This window comes from Sceloporus occidentalis, unplaced genomic scaffold (genome assembly GCF_023333645.1).
Source record: "Sceloporus occidentalis isolate IW3139 unplaced genomic scaffold, rSceOcc1.0.p SCAF_336, whole genome shotgun sequence".
In the NCBI taxonomy this organism is placed as follows: Eukaryota; Metazoa; Chordata; class Lepidosauria; order Squamata; family Phrynosomatidae; genus Sceloporus; species Sceloporus occidentalis.
Genome location: NW_028317316.1, coordinates 323,933 through 343,994, shown reverse-complemented (window position 1 = coordinate 343,994; position 20,062 = coordinate 323,933). Strand labels below are relative to the sequence as shown.

Genomic DNA, 20,062 nt, shown 5'->3' with positions numbered 1-20,062 from the left:
TATTTCATGTAATTGTAGACATGATTTGTCTAAGATTTAAAATTCCACGCTATCTTATGAATAAAAGCACATTTGTGGAATGTGAAGGGCTTTAAGACTATCTTCCCTTCCGGATGGATACATTAAAATTAACCTTGATGGTAATAGTTGATCATTGTTCAGTTTAAGGACCAGATAGCAAAGAAGTACATTCTGGAACATTCTTTGTAACTAGCAGACAATATGAGATTAACCAGGACAAACTTTATTATTGAGACAGGTTTATAAGAGGAATCACTGCAGAGACAACCGGTTCACACAAAGTCTCATGGGTCAGCTTTAGTACATACAGCCAGAGTCTGTATACGGCATACTCTCTACCCGGCATACCACACTGCAAATACAATAGCGCTGATGCAGGTATATGTGTGATTAACTTGAAGAAGGCACAAGTACTGCCTTTTTATACAAGCTTATACTAATAAGTGTGTTTGGCTGAATTGAAATGCCTGGGCCAACTTTAATCTGGGAAGCCCTTTCACGCACCAGTTGTACAGGCTATGGCACTGTAAGCCCTGGACACAATGTGCTTGTAAAGTATATTTACAACTCCGTTCAGTGCTATAAAAATAATGTGTGTCCAACGCTCACACCTTGGAGATTTGCGTCAGCCCCTGTATTTCAGCTCAGTGTAGCTAAATTGATGTTACTAACCAGCGACAGCATGGTGACGCATCGGTTACAGTAGGAGCTGATCACAGAGGAGCACTGAGTATATATAGATGGGAATCCCTGCAAAGCAGTGATATGCGCAGGACTGTCAAAGGAGCGAGTTAAACAGAGTCTGTAGAGTGACAGTATACACAGAAGTAATTCCATTTGCAGGAGAACACTGAAAAGACAGTGAAGTGACCAGCTCAAAACATCAGAAATGATTAATTCGAAGATGGCTGTGGAAATGTGGATACAAACAGCAGTCTTTTTTTAGAACCTTTACATTATTTGGGGCAGTGATGTATGGTGTTGTTGGCAGAGCCGTAATATATTTGGGAATAATACTGGTATACATAAAATGTAAGGATATATTGCTCTGCTGAAAGATATGCACGTATCGCATGTAGAATCGGTAGACCTCTCTTTAAAACAACACAATTACCAAAAAAGATATGTGATGTATATTTTACAGCCTCTTTAGCCTCTATTGTTATCTAGATTTTTTTATGCCATATCTTCAAAAGGATAGAGTTTGGTTTACACACACTGGATTCTCAGAACTCTCTACAGAACGGAATTCAGAGTATTCCTCTCAGAAATTAGAACGGTTTAGCAGTGCAGTGTGTACTGTTTTAGGCAGAATGTTTACAGAAAGTTGACAACTTCTCCACTCTCTGTTGAGCAGTGATGCAAAGCAGACTCCAGATTAGTAATGGATGAAGCAACTTCTCCAGATAATGATACACACACAACCATTTTGCGCAGAGGGCCAGGTAAAGGTTTCTTGGCATAACAGTCACATGCACAAGACACTGCAGAGTACTAATATAAACAGGAGTCTACAGAGTAAAGATACCTGCAGAACTATTTTCCCGACAGTGATTTACATGGGACTCTGCAACCTAGTGGCATACACAGGACTCTGGAGCATGAGATTCTCTTTCAGAACATAGTCTAGACACAAGGAAGGCAGGAATGAGGTACCCACTCGGACAGACACAAAGACCTCTCTTCTGTCTCATACACAGTGGCAGTGCAGGGGACAAACACAGTGTCTCATTGAAGCAAAGCTCGGATCTGTTTAGATGTGGTGTCATCATGGAGGTGACGTGTTGTATATCTGATACACAAAGCAAAATGTGTTACTGGACAGAACAGAATACTGTTATTCCCCTCTACATTCCCACCCTTTCACTCCCAGGCTGAAATACTATAATTTACACACCTTAGAGCATTAAGAAGCCCCTCTGTGCTAGTTGATGGCTGGTCCTTCAGCACTTTGATGCAGCCTTTCATCTGGAAACAAGAGGATGCATGCCGTTTACACAGGGTACATATATATATATATAGCGAGAGAGAGAGAGGGGGGAAAGAAAGAAATAAAGAGAGGGGTTGTATATACATCCAAGCTGTATATATAAATTTGCATAGCTCTTTGATACCTTTTTTTTTTTGTCTTAAAGGCCATCATTTATTTATCAACACTCACATCAATCTTAGAGGTTTTGGCAAAGGCTCCAACTGGATGAACATGATCGTATAGGATAATAACTCCAACCATCACCCGCATGCAGAACAGAAGTGTCTCAGTGCTGGTGAAGCGGCTACGATACCCACTGGGAAGAAAAGCAATTTTGTACTTAAAGGGGAAGTACCTGGATATTGTTTCAAATTCTCAGTACTGCTTAAAAAAACATTTAACTTTATTGCATATTTTCTATTTAATAATAATTGTAGTTCTTTTTACCACTACTATATCAAGAAGCCAAACCGTAATAACAAAAATCCTCTCGCTTAATGTTTGTGACCACGTGACTAATGAAGGTCTATAAAGGATGGTCTTAACATGGACATTAAAAGCTTTGCTATAAAGCAATCAGCAGAGACAGTGAGGTTTGTGTGGAAGAGTCTGAGTAAGTATCTCATTGCTTCCTACAATGATGACCACCAGCTTTGCAAACAAAGTGCAGGAGGGAGATAAGATCAAGAGGTTATAAACTAAAACCAGAGGATCAACAAATTAGATCTAATGTAAGGAAGTGTGACTTAAAGCAGCCCCACAGAACGATTGTTAGAGGCTTTATAGGGCAATGGCATTTAAACATTCATGGCATAGGCATAACGCTATCTTGAATCAGAGAGGAGGCCAAGGACTGATTATGGTTTGAGTTTTTACAGCATGAAAGAGGTCAGACTACATAGGCTGAATGGTTCTTATCTACCATCAAATTGTTTCTATAAAGATGTATACAGCATATTATTCCATGTTCACCGAAAATGACTTTTCTCTTCAACTAATGTACCCTTTAAGCACATTGCAAGATTCTCACAGGCCATTTAGTCTGTACATACACTAAGATCTGTGTATACTCTTCTGGAAATGCGTGTCTCAGAATTTGTGTGGTGGCATACGTGGATACTCACGGGGTCTCTAACATGACTCTGCACACACTCGCCATGGTGCTTAGGCAGTCTGTTGTGTCTTCAATAGGTAAAGATTTGTTCTGCAAATACACAAAGTGTGGCCAAAATACAATTTTTATGGCACTTTATTCCAAAACTATAACACAGAAATAGAAGGTTTATGAAAACTGCCATTGATATATAAAACAAATAACAGTTCTGAATCACTTTAATGTATAATACATTTTACAATACACTGCTTGTATTACGCTTTCCTGCTATACGTACCTCGGACACAAACTTGGTGGTTGCATTGCTCAGGGTTTTCAGCATGGGGGTGGCATCCGCATAGAAAAGTGACATGCGATTAGCCATTTCATTGTTTACATCACATTCAGGGTCCACCTGGCAGGAAGACAACAGTGGAGCACATTAAGATTCATGTTTGAGTTAAATTATGTATAAAGCCGCCAGTATAGATGTATGTTGCTGCACCCCCATAAGTATTGCAACTACTCCTCATGTTCTCTGAGAACAATTACGTTTCTCATTCCCCTATGATTTGGCTGTCCGCTCAGTTTCTCTATCCATACCCCTGTGTCTCTGTATGGGGTCTCTGTCCATTTTGACAATGAATTAAGGGTATACAATGGAGATAGGAGGTCTTCTACTCTGCGGCCCAGCCCCTCATGTCCAAACACATCTGTTCCATCCAACCTCAATATCCATACCCCTTCGGCCTCTATCCCTGCCTCTGTTGACCACACCCCTCTTCCTTCCCCTCGGTGTCCATACCCCTCTGTCTACTCCCGTCCTCAGTGTCTACACTCCTTCACAGTGCCTCCTCCCTTCAGTGTCCATTACCCTCCCCATCTTAATGTCCATACGCCTGCCTCCCTCCTCCAGTGTCCATACACTTCTGCCTTCCACTTCCCATGTGCCAATACCTCCCTAAATCTATCACATTGTTTGCATGCCCCTCTCTGCCCAAAGGAAGTGTGAGGTGAATTGTGTGATGTCAGCATGAGGCTCATCCTGGTGTCACAAGTGTTACCCCACGCCTCCTGTTGCTGGGCCCTGTTTTACACACCCAGCCCACGGCAAGCAAGAAAGACAGGCAGAGAGGGGTAGGGCTGGTGCGCTTATGGACAGCTTACAGCTGGCTATATCCCCATGATGGCGGCCCTGATTACGTAGACACATCATGGCTATTATTACCTGGAAGTTATTAAGTCGGTTACGACTAACAGTTCGCCTGTAATAACTGAAATCGTTCTGTATTGCAGGGTTTGTCATCTGAAGAAGGATAGAAAGAAACAATAAAAACCTGAAATGATGGAACGGAATAAAAGCCCAAGCTCACCTTTTACATCCTCTACCTAGAGGTGCCAATATGTAAATTTTTTAGCTGAAATGCTAAATGCGAGAAAAAACAGGCCTTCTGACTGGTTGGTATCTCCACTGTGTTCTTAAAAACACACTGAGAATGTGAATATCCCAGAATATTTAGTGTGTTCAAAACTGTGTTGAGGAATCAGGTTCAATTAAAACTTTTACTATATACCATTCTACTTCTTACATTTTATTAGTAACCTCATCACGTTCTTAATAATTAATACATTTCTCTCTGTCTAAGATAAAACATAAATACTGATTTGCACCCTGTTCAAAGCTGTGAACAGGGTGGAATCACAGCATAGTGCTCACACATTTACTCTTAATCACATGACCTCAAGACAATTCATGATTGGCAACACATTTTTAGATTACTCTGTGACAGCAGAAGTACCAATAACAAAAGTTATGGTGGGTAAAGGTCATGGAAAACCCTTCCACCTAAAATTAAGGGGTAGTAGAAGCATTATTAAACACTCATCCACATCTACCAGACAACCCAGAAATCCCATGGTGCTGCCACAACCACAAGGCCTGGGTAGGCAAATGCAAATAAGGTCAACAATGATCACCTTTTGCCTCTATATTCACTTTATACATGGATCCCTTTAAGGTACAAGACAGCCTTTAGATAGAACCTGGGTTAAGAGATGCAGTAGCCAGATCTCCACTTATGGACAGCTGTTTCGTCCTTAAGAAATTAAATCTGGACATTCCATTTTATCTTGGTTAAGACTAATAGCAAATGGAAATTAGTTATGAAAAAATAATGAAAATTCTCTTGCTAGTAACATCGTACCTTGAGCTCATCAAAGCTAAGGGTGAAGTGTAGAATTTCTGCAAACTGCTTAGCCAGAGCCTGCTCCCTCTCCAGGTGCTGAGTTGGAGCAAAGGGAGGAGATGTGAGGGCTTCCAGAAGGCTGTGGAGGGCATTCTCTGAGGAAGAAAACACACTTTTTAATGCAACCCAGCTATTTATTCTGGTTTGACTCACTTATTACCAAAACTATTCAGTAGTGTTATGTGTAAATCTGAGACAATAGTATAAAGGCTTATGTTTTACAATTATCACTTAAAAATAGAGATTTATTGTTTCCAGGGCTGCCTTTGGCATGGGTTAGTAGGAAACCCGCTTGGATTCTGCACTGTCATTGCTTATAACAGTCTTCCTCGTGGTCTGTGCATTGCTGACGTTAAGATATAATGTCATATCCCAAAGATTCACTTCCCTGAGGGATGCTAGGTGTTAGAAGTGCACGACCCAGCTTGCCCCTTCCTATGGACAAAGGGGTTCTGTAAACCCTCCTTTAATCAGGCCCTGAGGGCAGCCCTGATCCTGATATTATGGGTATAGAAGCCAGACATGGGTTATGTAATTGTAACATGATATATACTGGTCTAAACGTAAGCGTGTATATGATTGTGGCAGGTGTAATACTCACCAAGTCGGAGGGAGAACTCGTAGAAGCGTTTAAGTTTTGCTACCAAAGGACAGACAGACCGCCAGGCCTCTTCCTGTAGGTGCACATCCAATGGGTTCTGGATTGCCTGTAAACAAGAAGAGTGGGGGTGCTTAGTAATTTAGATTTATGTTTATTTCTGTATGTATAAGATATTCAGCCAATAACCACATGCTTGCTGTGTATGGGTATATTGCTCAGTGCTGTTCCATGAGATTATAGATAAAATTATATATTTAAAAAAAAACAAAAAAAAACAGGGACAGGTAATAAGGGTTCTGTCTGGAAGAATTTAGTCTAAAGCAGAACTGAGACCAGATTCATTGGGGGTGTATAATTGTTGAGCTAATGTGGTTTATACATACGCTATGTAGGGATATGAAAGAGACCTAACATTTCAATATAAGCCAGCCGTCACGCTGGGGAAACAAGAAAGAGTTAGTGTTTATTTGAGGATCACAGAGAATGGGAAAATGTATAAAGAGCAAAGTTCATTATTCATGGGTAGACGTTGAGGTTGATTCAAGTTTGTAGGCAGACCATAGCATTGTCTACTATGGGCAGTAGTAAGGCAGTAATGGTTTGGAGGAATCCGTTGACTAGTACATGGCACTAGTGATCTGCCATCAATAACTATGTGCAAGTATATTATTTATTGTTTATATAGCGCCATCAAATTCCGTAGCGCTGTACAGTGGGATAAACCCAATGTTTTTCATCTGAAGCAGAGACTTTTGAGGACCCAAAAACTCATGTGACTTTTTTCTGCGTGGGGCATTCAAAGGTACCACCTTAGAGTTAAAACTCTATCATCTCTTGGACTAATATGGCTGTATCACTTTTGTTTATAAACTAAAAACCATGAGTGGCTCTGTGGCTACTAATTTGGAAGGGGGCACTTAACTTATAAAAGGTTTCCAAGTGCACTTACCTGTCTTATCTCCTGTCCAGCCCCCCTGTATGACTGCAGTTCTGCCAGAACACCTTGTGCCTCCTCTAGTACAGAGTTCACTTGATTCCACACGACTGTTTCTGCCTCCGTGGGCTGAGCATCTGCAGACCCCAAGCACAATGAGACAGTAAGAGCAATTGTGACTACAGATCTCAATCTAGTGAGTGAAACAAGATTATCTGATTCCTGAATGTAGATGTTGCCAGGTGTGTATTTAATTTAACATTAAGTGTTAACAGTGTAACAATCAATACAATTTTACTGGTGGTAAAATATGGAACTGGATTTCACTCATACTACAGGTGTGCAATAACGATGATAACAGTAAATGTGCACAATCTCACTCAGCTCAGTGGCCATCAGATAATTAAATGTGCAAAAATGGCTCGTGTCAGCTGTGTTCAAGGCCATAAGTACATTTGCAGTGAGTCAACATACACTATATGACCAATAGTATGTGGACACCTGACCATCACACCTGTAAGAGCTTCTAGAACATCCCATTCAAAAGCCATGGGCATTAATATCATTAATCCCTCCCCTTTTGAGGATATAATGGCCTCCACTCTCCTGGGAAGGCTTTCCACAGGATTTGGGGGGGGGGGGGGGGTTTGGGAATTTGTGCCTGTTCAAGTAAAACATTACTTCTGAGGTCAGGCACTGATGTTGGACGAGAAGGCCTGGCTCACAATCGGTGTTCCAACTCATCCCAAAAATGTTAAGGTTGGGTGTCTGTGGAGCCCTTTCAAGTTCCTCCACACCTAACGTGTAAAACCATGTCTTTATGGACCTTCAGGATCAGGAAAGGACTTTCCCCACATTGGTGCCACAAATTTGGAAGCACCACACTTTATAGTGGGCACTACGCATTCTGGTAGGTAGCATTCTCCTGGGATCTACCAAACCCACATTTGTCCATCAGACTTCCAGATAGTGAAGCATGATTTATCACTCCAGAGAACATGTTGGCGCTGCCCCAGAGTCCAGTGGCACTGTGCTTTACACCACAACAACCAACTTTTGGCATTGTGTGCAGCTCCTCGGCCGAGAAAACCCATTTTATGAAGCTCCTGAAGATGATGTTGCTTCCAGTTTGGAACTCTGTAGTAAGGAACTTGAGTGTGCGTGATCTACTACTTTGTGGCTGAGCTATTGTTAATCCTAGATGCTTTCACTTCCTAATAATAGCACGGACTGGCAATGGTGGCATTATTTGACAGTGCCACGTTTAAAGTAAGTGAGCTTTTCAGTCAGTCTGTTCTACTGCTAATGTTTGATGTGAAGATGGCTGCCTATGTGCTTTATTTCATACAACTGTTGACTGTGGATGTGGCTGAAACAGAGAAACTCAATAATTAGGAGGGGCATCCACATTCTTTTGGTCATATAGAGCATAAGTGTAAGGAAACAGCAGACAGAAAATGCTAAGGGTGTTGTAGTGTTTTATGCCAGCTGTATGTGTATGATTCTCCTTTGTTGGTGTTGCAACATGCATATTTTAATTTCATTATTATTTACTAAAATACTGGACCACCCCTACACTTTACTCGAGAAACATCTTTATGAGAAACATCATGCTTTCCTACTAAGCCACTCTTCTCCGATGCTACTGCACTGCTTAACCCAGACACCCAAGGGAAATGCATCTGGAATGAGATGCAGTTACTGCTACCAATGCTAGGAGAGAGCCACCACCAAAAGTATTGAGCAGTGCTTCTCACTGTATAACACATGTATGATTAAGATGTATGTAATGTTTTCCTGCAACGTTACACTTACATTTAGGATCCATATGTGATATTTTACTGTACATAAGGGGTCAGTGTTAGACTGTGCGAGATTAAGGCATTTTGGGGTCAGAGTATAAAATGGTATATTTTAGTGGACTTTGTCAAACAATAACTTAGTCATGGGAGCTGATCAGTGGTAATGTCAGAAATGTAATATAGTCAGCAGAGTACCACTGACCAGGTTAGTCTCTGATAAGATATCAGAGTTAAAGGGTGTTCTCTAGTATGTAATCTGTATTATATTAGCTAGTATGAAGTAAGTGCTTGTCCCGAAAGTAGGAGATTGATGGACAGGTAAAATGAGAAATAGGTAATATGAAACATATATATATATATATATATATATATATAAATTACATAGTGCCACATTTATAATGAGTAATTATGGGTAATCAATGAACCGTCAGCAGATACCATCAATTAGTTTCACAGTTATTATTGCATTTAGCATTGTGACACGGAGCTGGTTACTATATTTGACAATTTAGATTAATAGGTATAAAGAAACATACTGAGGCAAAGTTTTTAAAATGGTCTTATCACAGACCACTTATTGCTTTATCTTGTGATGGACCATTAAATTGGTTGCAATAAAACAGACTTTGCGCCATAATCTCTTTTCGGTTGTCTGCTGCAGTGGACAGCCACTACCAGCTGGGACACTCCAAGATCTATGGAGCCTATATGTACAGTATGTATTGTCCAAGTTAATGGTCAGCATGGAAATCAACACAATTAAACAAGTTATGTTTTATGACAAAATAAACTTAAGTAATGCAAAATTAAAGCAAAAAGATGGAAAAATTAAAATGATCTCACGTTCAAAGTCAAGGAAAAAAGTGGGACACTGTTCTAGGTCGTTATAAGACAAGACTTTTAGAAGATTCCCCATCTGATACCTGAAAAAAGAGACAAAAAGGAAGGCGTAATGGAAAATGAATAACAGCCAGGAGATGTGGGTCATGAACATGTCCACCCCAGGACAGTTACAGTCTCTGTCAACATTTTTCATATGGTAAATCCCAATGAAGCAATAGAAGCACTGACTTTTGAAATTAATGTGTGATAATATAACATATGAAAAGACAAGTTTTGTTTTTGTACTTGAATTCAGAACATTGAGAGCAAGGTCCATTATCCAGAGCTGGATAGATCCCAACAGCTAGGTAACCATGGCTCCTAAAATTCTACTGCTGGCACCTAACCTGTTGTGCTATTTTGTGTTACTCTCCAAGGATATATTCTTCATGGCTCCCATAAAAATATAATTTAATCTCAGCCATACCTTCATTCCTATACCTCAAGATGTTTTAATAGCTAATAAAACAGATGCAATCTTTAACTGGCCATTTCTCATTTATTTTATATATATTTTAAATATATGGAAATGTTCAATGTGAAAAAATGCAAATTACGACAGCAACAACGATGATGATCTAAGTTTAGATCAGAAGCTAATGTTGCTTTAATCAGATGCCAACCAACATTTACTTTGTAACATTTACTGCAATTTAAACTCAAGTACCGTATTGGCTCAAATATAGGCCGCACTTTTTTCCCCTACTTTAAGTCTTTAAAGTGGGGGTGCGGCCTATATTCGGGGTCTAGCGCCCGACGCCCAGGACATGCAGTTCTGGGCAGATACGCTCACAGGGAAAAGAAAAAATGTCGGTGCGCTAAGCTAGTCTCAGGCTCAAATAATACAAATGTATAATATGAGGCCTACCAAACAGTGTGAGCATGCTGCAAATACAGTGTGTTGGCTGTACAATGTATACAAAAAACAAAATACTGTCTGCGCTTCTCACCCTAATAAAGTTGGCAACAAATATATAAACATAATATAAATGAGAGGTTTTGGTTATATGAATTGGCCAAAGCATAATTAAGCTCACCCGTCAAGGCACACTCTCAATAGGGTGAGATCCTACTCTCACCTCCTACAGGGAAAAGAAAAAATATCGGTGCGCTAAGCTAGTCTCAGGCTCAAATAATACAAATGTGTATGCTCACACTGTTTGGTAGGCCTCATATTATACATTTGTATTATTTGAGCCTGAGACTAGCTTAGCGCACCGACATTTTTTCTTTTCCCTGTTTGCACATATTTGAGGTTGTTGGCTCCTCATCAGTCTGGTTGCAGCTTGCTGTCCAGGGGTTAAATGGGAGGAGGTTTAATTGCACCTCCCCCAACACATTAATAAGGTTTTGGTAGCAGTATAAACTGCTTTGTGTGCCCACTATGTAGGAGGTGAGAGTAGGATCTCACCCTATTGAGAGTGTGCCTTGATGTGGCGGGTGAGCTTAATTATGCTTTGGCCAATTCATATAACCAAAACCTCTCATTTATATTATGTTTATATATTTGTTGCCAACTTTATTAGGGTGAGAAGCGCAGACAGTATTTTGTTTTTTGTTTTTCAGATACGCTCAGACAGCCTCCCCTGCCAACCCTTTCCACGGGGGGGTGCCGGCACGGGAGGTTGTCTAAGCGCATCGTGCAGACGTTCACCGGCAGCGGCGATGCGCGTAAACAGCCTCCGCTGCCGGCACGTCTGCACGATGTGCTTTAACAATCTCCCTTGCCGGGAATTCCCACAGGGGGAGTCCCGGCAAGGGAGATTGTTAAAGCACATCGTGCAGACGTGCCGGCAGCGGAGGTTGTTTACGCGCATTGCCGCAGCCGGTGAACGTCCGCACGATGCGTTTTACCTCTGCCCCCAATACTTACCAGAGCAGACTCCCGGGTGTCTTGCGGGGCCGGCGGGGGACATCTATGCAATACGCGTATACAACTTCTGGTGCAGGCACATCCGCTGAGTGCCAGCACCGGAAGCTGTATACGCATATTGCGTAGATGTCCCCCGCCGGCCCCGCAAGACACCCGGGAGTCTGCTCTGGTAAGTCGGGGGGGGGGGGCAGAGTGGCAGCATATCTCGGGGGGGGAGGAGGAGGAGGACAGTGGCAGCATATCTCGGGGGGGGAGGAGGAGGACAGTGGCAGAATATCTCGGGGGGGGACAGAGTGGCAGCATATCTCGGGGGGAGAGTGGCAGCATATCTCGGGGGGGACAGAGTGGCAGCATATCTCAGGGGGGGGAGTGGCAGCATATCTCGGGGGGGGAGTGGCAGCATATCTCGGGGGGAGGCAGAGTGGCAGCATGTCTATTAAAAAAACTTTTTCTTTTAAAAAGCACCAAACTTTTAGGGTGCAGCCTAAATACGGGGGCGGCCTATATCCGAGCCAATACGGTATTTAAAATATAGTATCCATGGCTCCAGATACATGTGTTATATGTAAGTACATCGCCATTGTGGCTTGCGAGACATGCTTCTCTAGAGGGCAAACAGAAAGATAGGCATGAGCATCTTTTAAACAGTCAGTGCTTTTCGCCATGGAAATAAGGTCAATAAACGTGTGTTTGAGTATTAATAGGGTCATATTTAACATAAAGCTTCAGAAACCCCTGTGCTACTTCAATGCAGGAACACAATCATCTCTAGTAGTAATCTATATTACGTATACCTCATCTCTAAAAGAGACTTCAGTCCTGAATGAACTATATCTTACATTTCAGAGTGAGAGAAGTCATTGACTTCAAAAACAATCTAGAGTCAATAAGTGAGCATGCCCGCTAATTTGGGGCTCGACAAAACCCAGACGCTAGGTCCCCATGGCAACTGGCTCTATACAGAGTCAGTGTGTGTGTCTAGCGGCTGGCGCTTCCTTATGTACATCTGGCAGGAACCCGGTGGTGGCCATCAGAACTCAGAACAGCGGCCACATAAGAAACTCCTCTGAGGACCACTGCTCTTAGTCGTCTCAGTAAGAGTTATCCAGACTCCTTATCTTTATTAATGGGTTGGATAATTATTTTTGAGAAAAGGTATCTTTCCTAATCTCTGTAAGTGATCTATACTTTTTATCTTATATCTCTGTATTTTATGTTGATTCATTGATTTGTTCCGTGCAATAGACTTTTATGTATCTTACAAATACCCTGTTTAACAGCTCAGGAGTATTCACTGAAATGTTGCAACTTGTATTATTAAACACATTATTTATATAGTGTTTGGGCATGTGACTACATAATTTCAAGTGTTTGTTATATATGTGAAAAATCTGAGTAATTGCCTTTATGACATTACTGTTATACTATCTGGGCTGGGTTCAATATTCTGATGAACATTTATCTTTGGTAAATGAATCCAAATTGCCCTACAGGCTGCAATATAACACCTTGTAGTCCGCATTGTACATTCACACATTGAATATACCAGAATTGGAAAACTATTCATCTGATACTATCGTAGAACAATGTTACCACCAAACCCCACCAACAGATGTATCTTCAGTATGTCTAATCTTTCAGTGGGCTATATGTTGTGTAAACCTAGGATTCTTCTCTGATCTGGTGCACAGGGAAACAAAAACTGGATTACTGGATATATGGTATAAGGTTGATGCTCATATGGACAGTTACTGGGGTCTATGGTGGACAATATAATGATGTTCCATGACCTTGAGGCCCATATGAATGCTTAAAGGTACCTTAGCTTGTGATAGACAGACTCACAAAAGTGCATGTTCACACCATACATTAATGATGCCATCTAATGCACAGTTTAGGACTAAACAAATGTTTTAAGTGGAACCATACTTATTTGGATACCAAATATGTCCCTTTCAATTCCCCTTTCCCTTTTTATCTTATTCAAGTGATTAAAGCTATTCCGCTCAACATAACATTTTGATAATTACATACACTAACGTTCACACGTTTGTGGCCACTTACAATTGTCCTTGTTTTTTACAGAGAAGCACATTTTGAAACACAGTGTAGACATTGTTAATGTTATAAATGACTATTGTAGCAGGACACGGCTGATTTTTAATGGAATATCTTCATACGCTTACAGAGCCTATTTATCAGCAACCATAACTCCTGTGTTTCAATGGCACATTGTGTTGGCTAATCCAAGTTTAAGTTTAAAAGGCTAATTGATCATCAGAAAACCCTTTTGCAATTATGTTAACACAGCTAGACATTTTTCTTTTTTTCCCAAGAAAACAGCTAAGTCACCTCAAAATTTTGAACATTAGTGTACATATGGCATTGGAAACAAACTACATTATTTATTTTAATATTTTCTTCAGTCATATTTTCTGAAGAAATGGTTAATTTTATCCGGTAGTCATACTTAAATGCAAGGATGTGCATGAAGCAAGGCAACAAGGGCTTAACCTGTGACTGAAAATCCAAAAATCAAGAGAAAAAAGAAAAGAAACCAATAAAATAAAGATAATCTATACATTTAAAGTTAACTTTTATTAGTTTCTTTTTTTTTCCTCTTTTGATTTATGGATATCCAGTAGTCATGTAACGCAAGGAGGGACCCTTAATACTAATGCTGTCATTCAAACAAAAAAAAAAAAGTTCTTAAAGGTTTCTGTGTTTTAATTATAACCTTCTGAGGAAAGATTTATATGATTTAATAATCTTTGATGTATGCTACAAAACACTGAAGGAATGTTTTGTCTGTAAAGAACAGCACCTTTAAAAACAGAATGTTGTACTGTGCTACTGAAAACCCCCATTCATTACACAACTAGGGCCATTCTTCCACAAGTACATTATACGACATAGACACAGAAAACACATTCAGTCTCACAAAAGTAATCGAGCAGCTGCAGTTATCGCGTGGCATGTGCTCTAATTTGCTGCCCTGTAGCTGAAGGCTTTGCTGGTTTCAATTGATACATAAGGAACTGCACCAAAGAAATGCTGTTTAAAGGGGAAGTGGCGCTTCCTGAAGGCAGAGCATTACACGTTAGCTTTTGCTATTGAGATTAACAGTTATGCTATGGCTGATGTAGGCAGATGCCGTGGAATGAAATAATTATCCTATTTCATGCCCTAGTTTGCAGTCGCTTCTGCTTGACACAACCTTCTGTAACCAAGTTCTCACTACTGGTACAAGTGCGTTCACAAAGGCTTGTAAGAGGTAGTGGCCACCAATTGCCTCCCCACCCCACAACAAAAAATGAAGGTAATAACTTCAGGATAACACAGCATGAAGCAGTCCAAGAAACACAACATCAAACGCATACATAAAGCATCCCCTACAGCATAAATAATAAAAGAATCAGTACTTCACTAGAGTACAGGCTTCAGGCAAGCAATCTGGTAAGTGAATAGGATCGCAGATAATGTAAGCTTCCTAGCAACATTTCTGCAGAGCATGTTTTAATATAACACAATCCAAACTGTATTTGTAAGGAGGTATATGCATGATTGCTACATATTATGTTGCTTAGCTTTCCTAAGCTATAGTGTACAATTGCAATATTATTTAAATAAAGGCAATGGACCAGGGAGGAGCAGTAAACACAGCCTATCTAGATTTCAGTAATGCATTTGATACTGTCCCCCATAAAAGACTCAAAAATATATCTCAGCGTTTGAATGTTACAGTGACAGGAGACGGTAGTTAATGGTGGATATTCAGAGGAAGGTCTTGTTACTAGTGGTACTAGATCTTAATGGTAAGGTATGTCTTCTTGTAGATGATACCAAGGTCTGCAACAGAAAAGACATTCCTGGTGGAACAAGTCAAATGGCAAGTGAAGTAAATAAGAAGCATGGCCAATAATGTGACAGCTGCAGTTTAATGTTCATAAGTGTAAAACAATGCACTTGTAACATAAAAATTCCAAGGCAAAAAAAAAATTAAAAATTGAGGCCACTGTTCTGTCAGTGACAACAGAAGTGAGGATTTGGGAGTAATTATTTCTGAGAGCATAATAGTAAGCAGACAATGTAGTAAAGCCTGTGAAAACGCAAGCAGAGTTCTGGGTTGTATAGGCATTAGTTTATAAACAATACATACAAGACTTCTCTAGTGCTGCCCTCTTCCTCTGTGGAATGCCCTTCCCTGGTTTATTTGATTTTACCCTCCAGTCCTTCAATAATCTCTGAAGCTTAACACTCCTCTACCCACCCACCTCACCATTCTGTCTAGCCTCCTGCTGTCAGTCTGCACTTATGTCCCACAATATTCTTTATTTAATTAATGTTTACAATGAGATACTCTTGTGTGGCTGGTCCATCGCAAACATTAGCACTTTTACCTTTTGTGTAATATAAGCCATCTCCTTCTAAAGTGTAAACTTATTTGATCTCTTCTCATCTTTTGTTTCTGTAAATTCAAATTGTTGTCACGCACCACTTGTTATGTCCTGTTTATATTGGCAGTATATGAATCAAATACCACTATTATTACTACCACTACTACGAATGGTTTTACAGCCTTTGTAATGCTGCAAACCAGGCTCAATACATCCCGCTCATATTTGTTTGGGTGGTAAAACTGTTATTGCGTAATCCAAATCACTTGACAGTGTGCTAGACATCAGTAATATCTAATTCTCTTTAAAAGAGCTTGTGCTTTTATGTATGAAACCTTACTGGTTATGCCAAACCATGGCAGATTTTAAACAGTTTGTCTTGCTGCAAACTTCAGTAGATTTGAGAACCAGCCTGGCCAGTAACGTATTGCCTGCAAATGGGATCTAACCATTTACCTTTCCTATTTTCATCATTTCATTTGCCTTTGCATTTTTGAATGTGGGCCTTGTGAAATTTCTTGTCTCATGCGTAGAACACATTAACTTTTCCAACCTTGTCATATTCAATTACAGGTGTTACTAAATTCTCTAGAAATGTACAGGATATTTTCACATATAGCAAACAATTTCAGACAGAGGCCCAAGAGAACCACAGGCTCTTGAACATCTAGTTTCAGAGGGACATTTTGATGTGAATCCAGTGGGCTGCGAGTTGAGCATAGCACTGAAACACTAAAAATTCCCAAAACAGTATATTATAGACACATTTCCCACTATACCGTAGTCAAATCTTTTATATCCAATGTACCAACTTGAAACACATCAATTCAAAACTGACATTACATATTACATTACATACATACATATAGAGATACTTTAGCCTCATTTCCCATGATAGGCTTTGTCTTCCATAAACACTTTACTATAAATATGCAATCCAGTTAAATCAGATACATAAATGGCAAAAGCCCATATGGTTTGAAAGATGGGTGAAATAATTTTCTTATCACACATTTCTTGTCTTTGTGGGCCATGCATTAAAATATCCAAGATATCAAACAAACTGGTTATTGCCTTTCTCTACTCATCCGTTACTCCAGTTTTTCTTCACTTAATCATCTGACATTTGTCGCTCATCCTTCTGTAAACCTGAAACCCTACACATTCCTAGATTTGAATATAGCTATAATGGTAGCCATTTTCTTATGTATCTGAAACTAAAGTCCAGTTCTTTTGGACTTTGCAATCAGGATTTACCATACATTGTAGCTCCACTGATCCCCTGATAAGTCTAATGATGCACTTTAAATGGGAAAATGATTTTTAGGTTCATGTTGGAAAACTAGTCTTAACATTGGAACCCCTAAACATATCAGGAAATCATACCAGTACTGTACAGCAAAGTGCATTCTCCCACACAAACCGTATCAAATCACTTAATTCAGTGTTCATATATGGAATCTCACCAAGTGTGTAAGATCAGTTTTTGTATGCAAACACTGTAAAATGATGCTCAACTCTTGCACCATGATTCACCTTTCAATACATATACTACACAACAAGCTGTGATCAAACATATTAATAACATGCAAGTACATTTCACCCATTGTACAAGTTTTATGGTTGGTGCTCTCGCATACACACACATCCTATATGATTTACACATACACTCTCTACCTTATCTTCATTTCTACTCACACCCCCTCATTCACAGTTTTAACCAGTTTTAACTCACTCACACACATTCTTTTCTTTCTCAACCTACTGTTCACACCCTTTGTGTTATCCACTAGTGAACACTGTTTTAGGGTCCGTGTACCAGACCCCGACGCAGTAACCCACTTGAGTACCCGCTACTCGCCCTCACACATTTTCCCCGAGTTTAAAACTCAGCACTGAGCATTGCTCAGTGCTCAGTTATTGTGTCTCTATACCTTTCCTGCTGTGAAGCATGCTATTTATGTTTTTGATTCCCGTGTACCGAACCTGGCTATTCCCTTGGACTTTGCTGACCTCCTGTGCCCCTGACCTTGGTGACTAAACGCCTCTCTCTGATTCCTGTGTACCGACCTCGGCTATTGACTCTGGACGCCGCTACCTCCTTACACTTGACCCCGGCTACTAAGCAGCTCGCCCTCTCTCCGATTCCCATGTACCGACCTTGGCTAGTGACCCCTGGACCTTACCTTCTAAGTGGCTCTTGCTGGTTCCTCTGTTCTGCATTCTGGACTCCTCAGTACTTGTCCACCACTCCCGTGACACACTCTCATATGAGAATAAGTATTGCAAAGTGTCATGTTGATTTACGCAATTCCATTTACAAGGATTGTATGCATGAGTTGTATCCCACTTATTCATACATTCCCTTTATCTCATTTCAAATATGTTTTTATATATCTGATACTTATATATTTATGTTTTCTATCCACCTAGTGCAGCAAAGCTTTCAGTGGCTCTCTTCTTCTTCCACCTCTTACACTATATTTATATTTACCCACATCTGCCCCTGTTTTTACCAGTCTCACGTCTCTTAATATAAACCTGCTTTGAGCTCTTTTCTTATAATCATGGTTACCCCCTTCAGAGTCATGTACGACCAAGGTCACATAACCCTTTCCATCCATTGCACTCAATTATTTCTTCTCCTCTTTCCACCAATATAGTATTCACTCTTGTGGTCTCACCTATATCTTCCACCATCTCACATCTCTCTACTTGTCTTAGCTCTGATCCTACTACTCACTCGACTCACAATGCTCTCAAGCAACTGAATAAACAAAGATCAAACTTACTTTCAAAATCCAGGAAAAAATGAGGACAATTTTCTAAATCTTTTCCAAGGACCTTAATGAGGTTTCCCATGACCCGAAGACCTAAGAGTGATTAAAAAGAAATATTACACCAAGCCCAGCATGGAAGCCTCTACCACAAATGCATAGTACCCATAAATCTGTCACGGCATACACCTGTCCCCCCCTGAAACGAATGGAAGTAAATCTTCCCCCTAATCTTACATCTTGCTTTATATGAATGTTTCTCTGTATCGGCTACCGTCTCTGCGGAAATGCAGCTTTCTGTGATACCACTTCTGTTTTTTGAAAAGCAGGAAGAAGCTGCTAGTCACTACGTATCCTCTGCGCTTCCTGTGTGACAACCACTATTTAATCAACATACAATACAATCCCTGCTTGTGCACAGACACGTAATCAAGAAGGGCATTTGAAAGATTTCATATGCTTATGAAGAAAAAAAAAAACATGTACTGGCTGTCACTGTGTGGGGTTTTTAGGCTTTAGTTATCCAAGCGTATCCATTTAAAATACTGCCACTTCTATATGGCAACCTGCCAGTGGTATCCATGTTGTGTTGAACGTGTAAAGGTATACATCCCTATTATGTGTCACATATTACAGCAGTACATAGATGTGATACACAAATAAGGTATACTGTGCTCTAATATAGAAAGCACCTAAAGGGGATGTGTGCATGCGCCTGACAAGTAGGCCAGCTACACGCTGTACCCGTCAGACATTTTTTCCCTTCTGATTCTCACCGATTACAGCTCTATCCAAGCAGCTGGAGGACAGGCACCTGGAGTCACTTCATCAGCACACAGTGATCTACAGAGAAGAGATAAAGGCAGAGAATCACAGTTTACAGCAAATATGCCAGTGGAAGAAGTCTTTCCGTTGAACCACATTGTAATCCATCTCTTTGCATTGCATTATAACCCATTTGAGCAAAAAATGTTACTGCATGCTAATCTCGTTGCACTTCAATCCTTCTCGGTGCACTGCAAGTTGGTGCACACTGCAGATCCCTACTGCAAGTGCACTGTAGGATAGATAAAATTATGTGTAAAATGCATTTCACCGCATGATTACCTTTACCCAGCACCTCGTATTTGAACTTGCCATTATGAATTGTCTGTGTAATGCATCACACTGCTGCTCAGTGCCTCGTAGGATACGCTTCTCAACGGAACCAATGCTGATGGCACTGAGCTAAATTGTCTGCAATCAGCAGTAGTCTTTCATTGGCATCAATCGTGATTTTTCTAGGTTTCATACTTTTCCTCAGAGCTGCTCCACATTAGAGTAGATAACTATGATAAATATGCCTTTTCAGTATAATCTGCTAATCTTATTGGTTTAACTACAATGGGACAATGTCACTGGAGTTCACTGGGCTAGCCCTTCATAATGCAACGTTTTATCGCAGCTCACCTGCAACACACAGTT

At 40.4% G+C, this 20,062-nt stretch overlaps 1 protein-coding gene across 2 annotated transcripts; it reads right to left on the bottom strand.

The window, feature by feature from the left end:
• Nucleotides 1-1,749: 1,749 nt before the first annotated feature.
• LOC149274323 (CYFIP-related Rac1 interactor A-like) lies at nt 1,750-18,693 on the bottom strand. Of its 2 annotated transcripts, XM_089505633.1 has the most exons (11): nt 18,614-18,693; nt 9,513-9,592; nt 6,883-7,004; nt 5,934-6,039; nt 5,291-5,427; nt 4,315-4,392; nt 3,385-3,501; nt 3,118-3,197; nt 2,183-2,309; nt 1,919-1,989; nt 1,750-1,813 (listed from the first exon to the last, which is right to left on the bottom strand). In XM_089505633.1, exons 2-11 carry the CDS (start codon nt 9,583-9,585, stop codon nt 1,750-1,752), a joined length of 975 nt encoding a protein of 324 aa, XP_089361759.1. In that variant the 5' UTR covers nt 9,586-9,592; nt 18,614-18,693. The 2 variants fall into 2 exon arrangements, with proteins under 2 accessions (XP_089361759.1, XP_089361757.1); XM_089505631.1 differs by lacking the exon at nt 9,513-9,592 and having other exon boundaries at nt 18,614-18,683.
• Between the last annotated feature and the right edge of the window lie 1,369 nt (nt 18,694-20,062).

What these genes read in the sequence shown, in the direction of transcription:
- LOC149274323 (XM_089505633.1), bottom strand. Translation starts at nt 9,585, where the DNA reads ATGGGGAATCTTCTAAAAGTCTTGTCTTATAACGACCTAGAACAGTGT. An exon ending in TTTTTTCCTTGACTTTGAAC is followed by an intron (nt 7,005 to 9,512) that starts GTGAGATCATTT and finishes TGGGGTCTGCAG; the next exon opens with ATGCTCAGCCCACGGAGGCA. An exon ending in CTGGACAGGAGATAAGACAG is followed by an intron (nt 6,040 to 6,882) that starts GTAAGTGCACTT and finishes TCTTGTTTACAG; the next exon opens with GCAATCCAGAACCCATTGGA.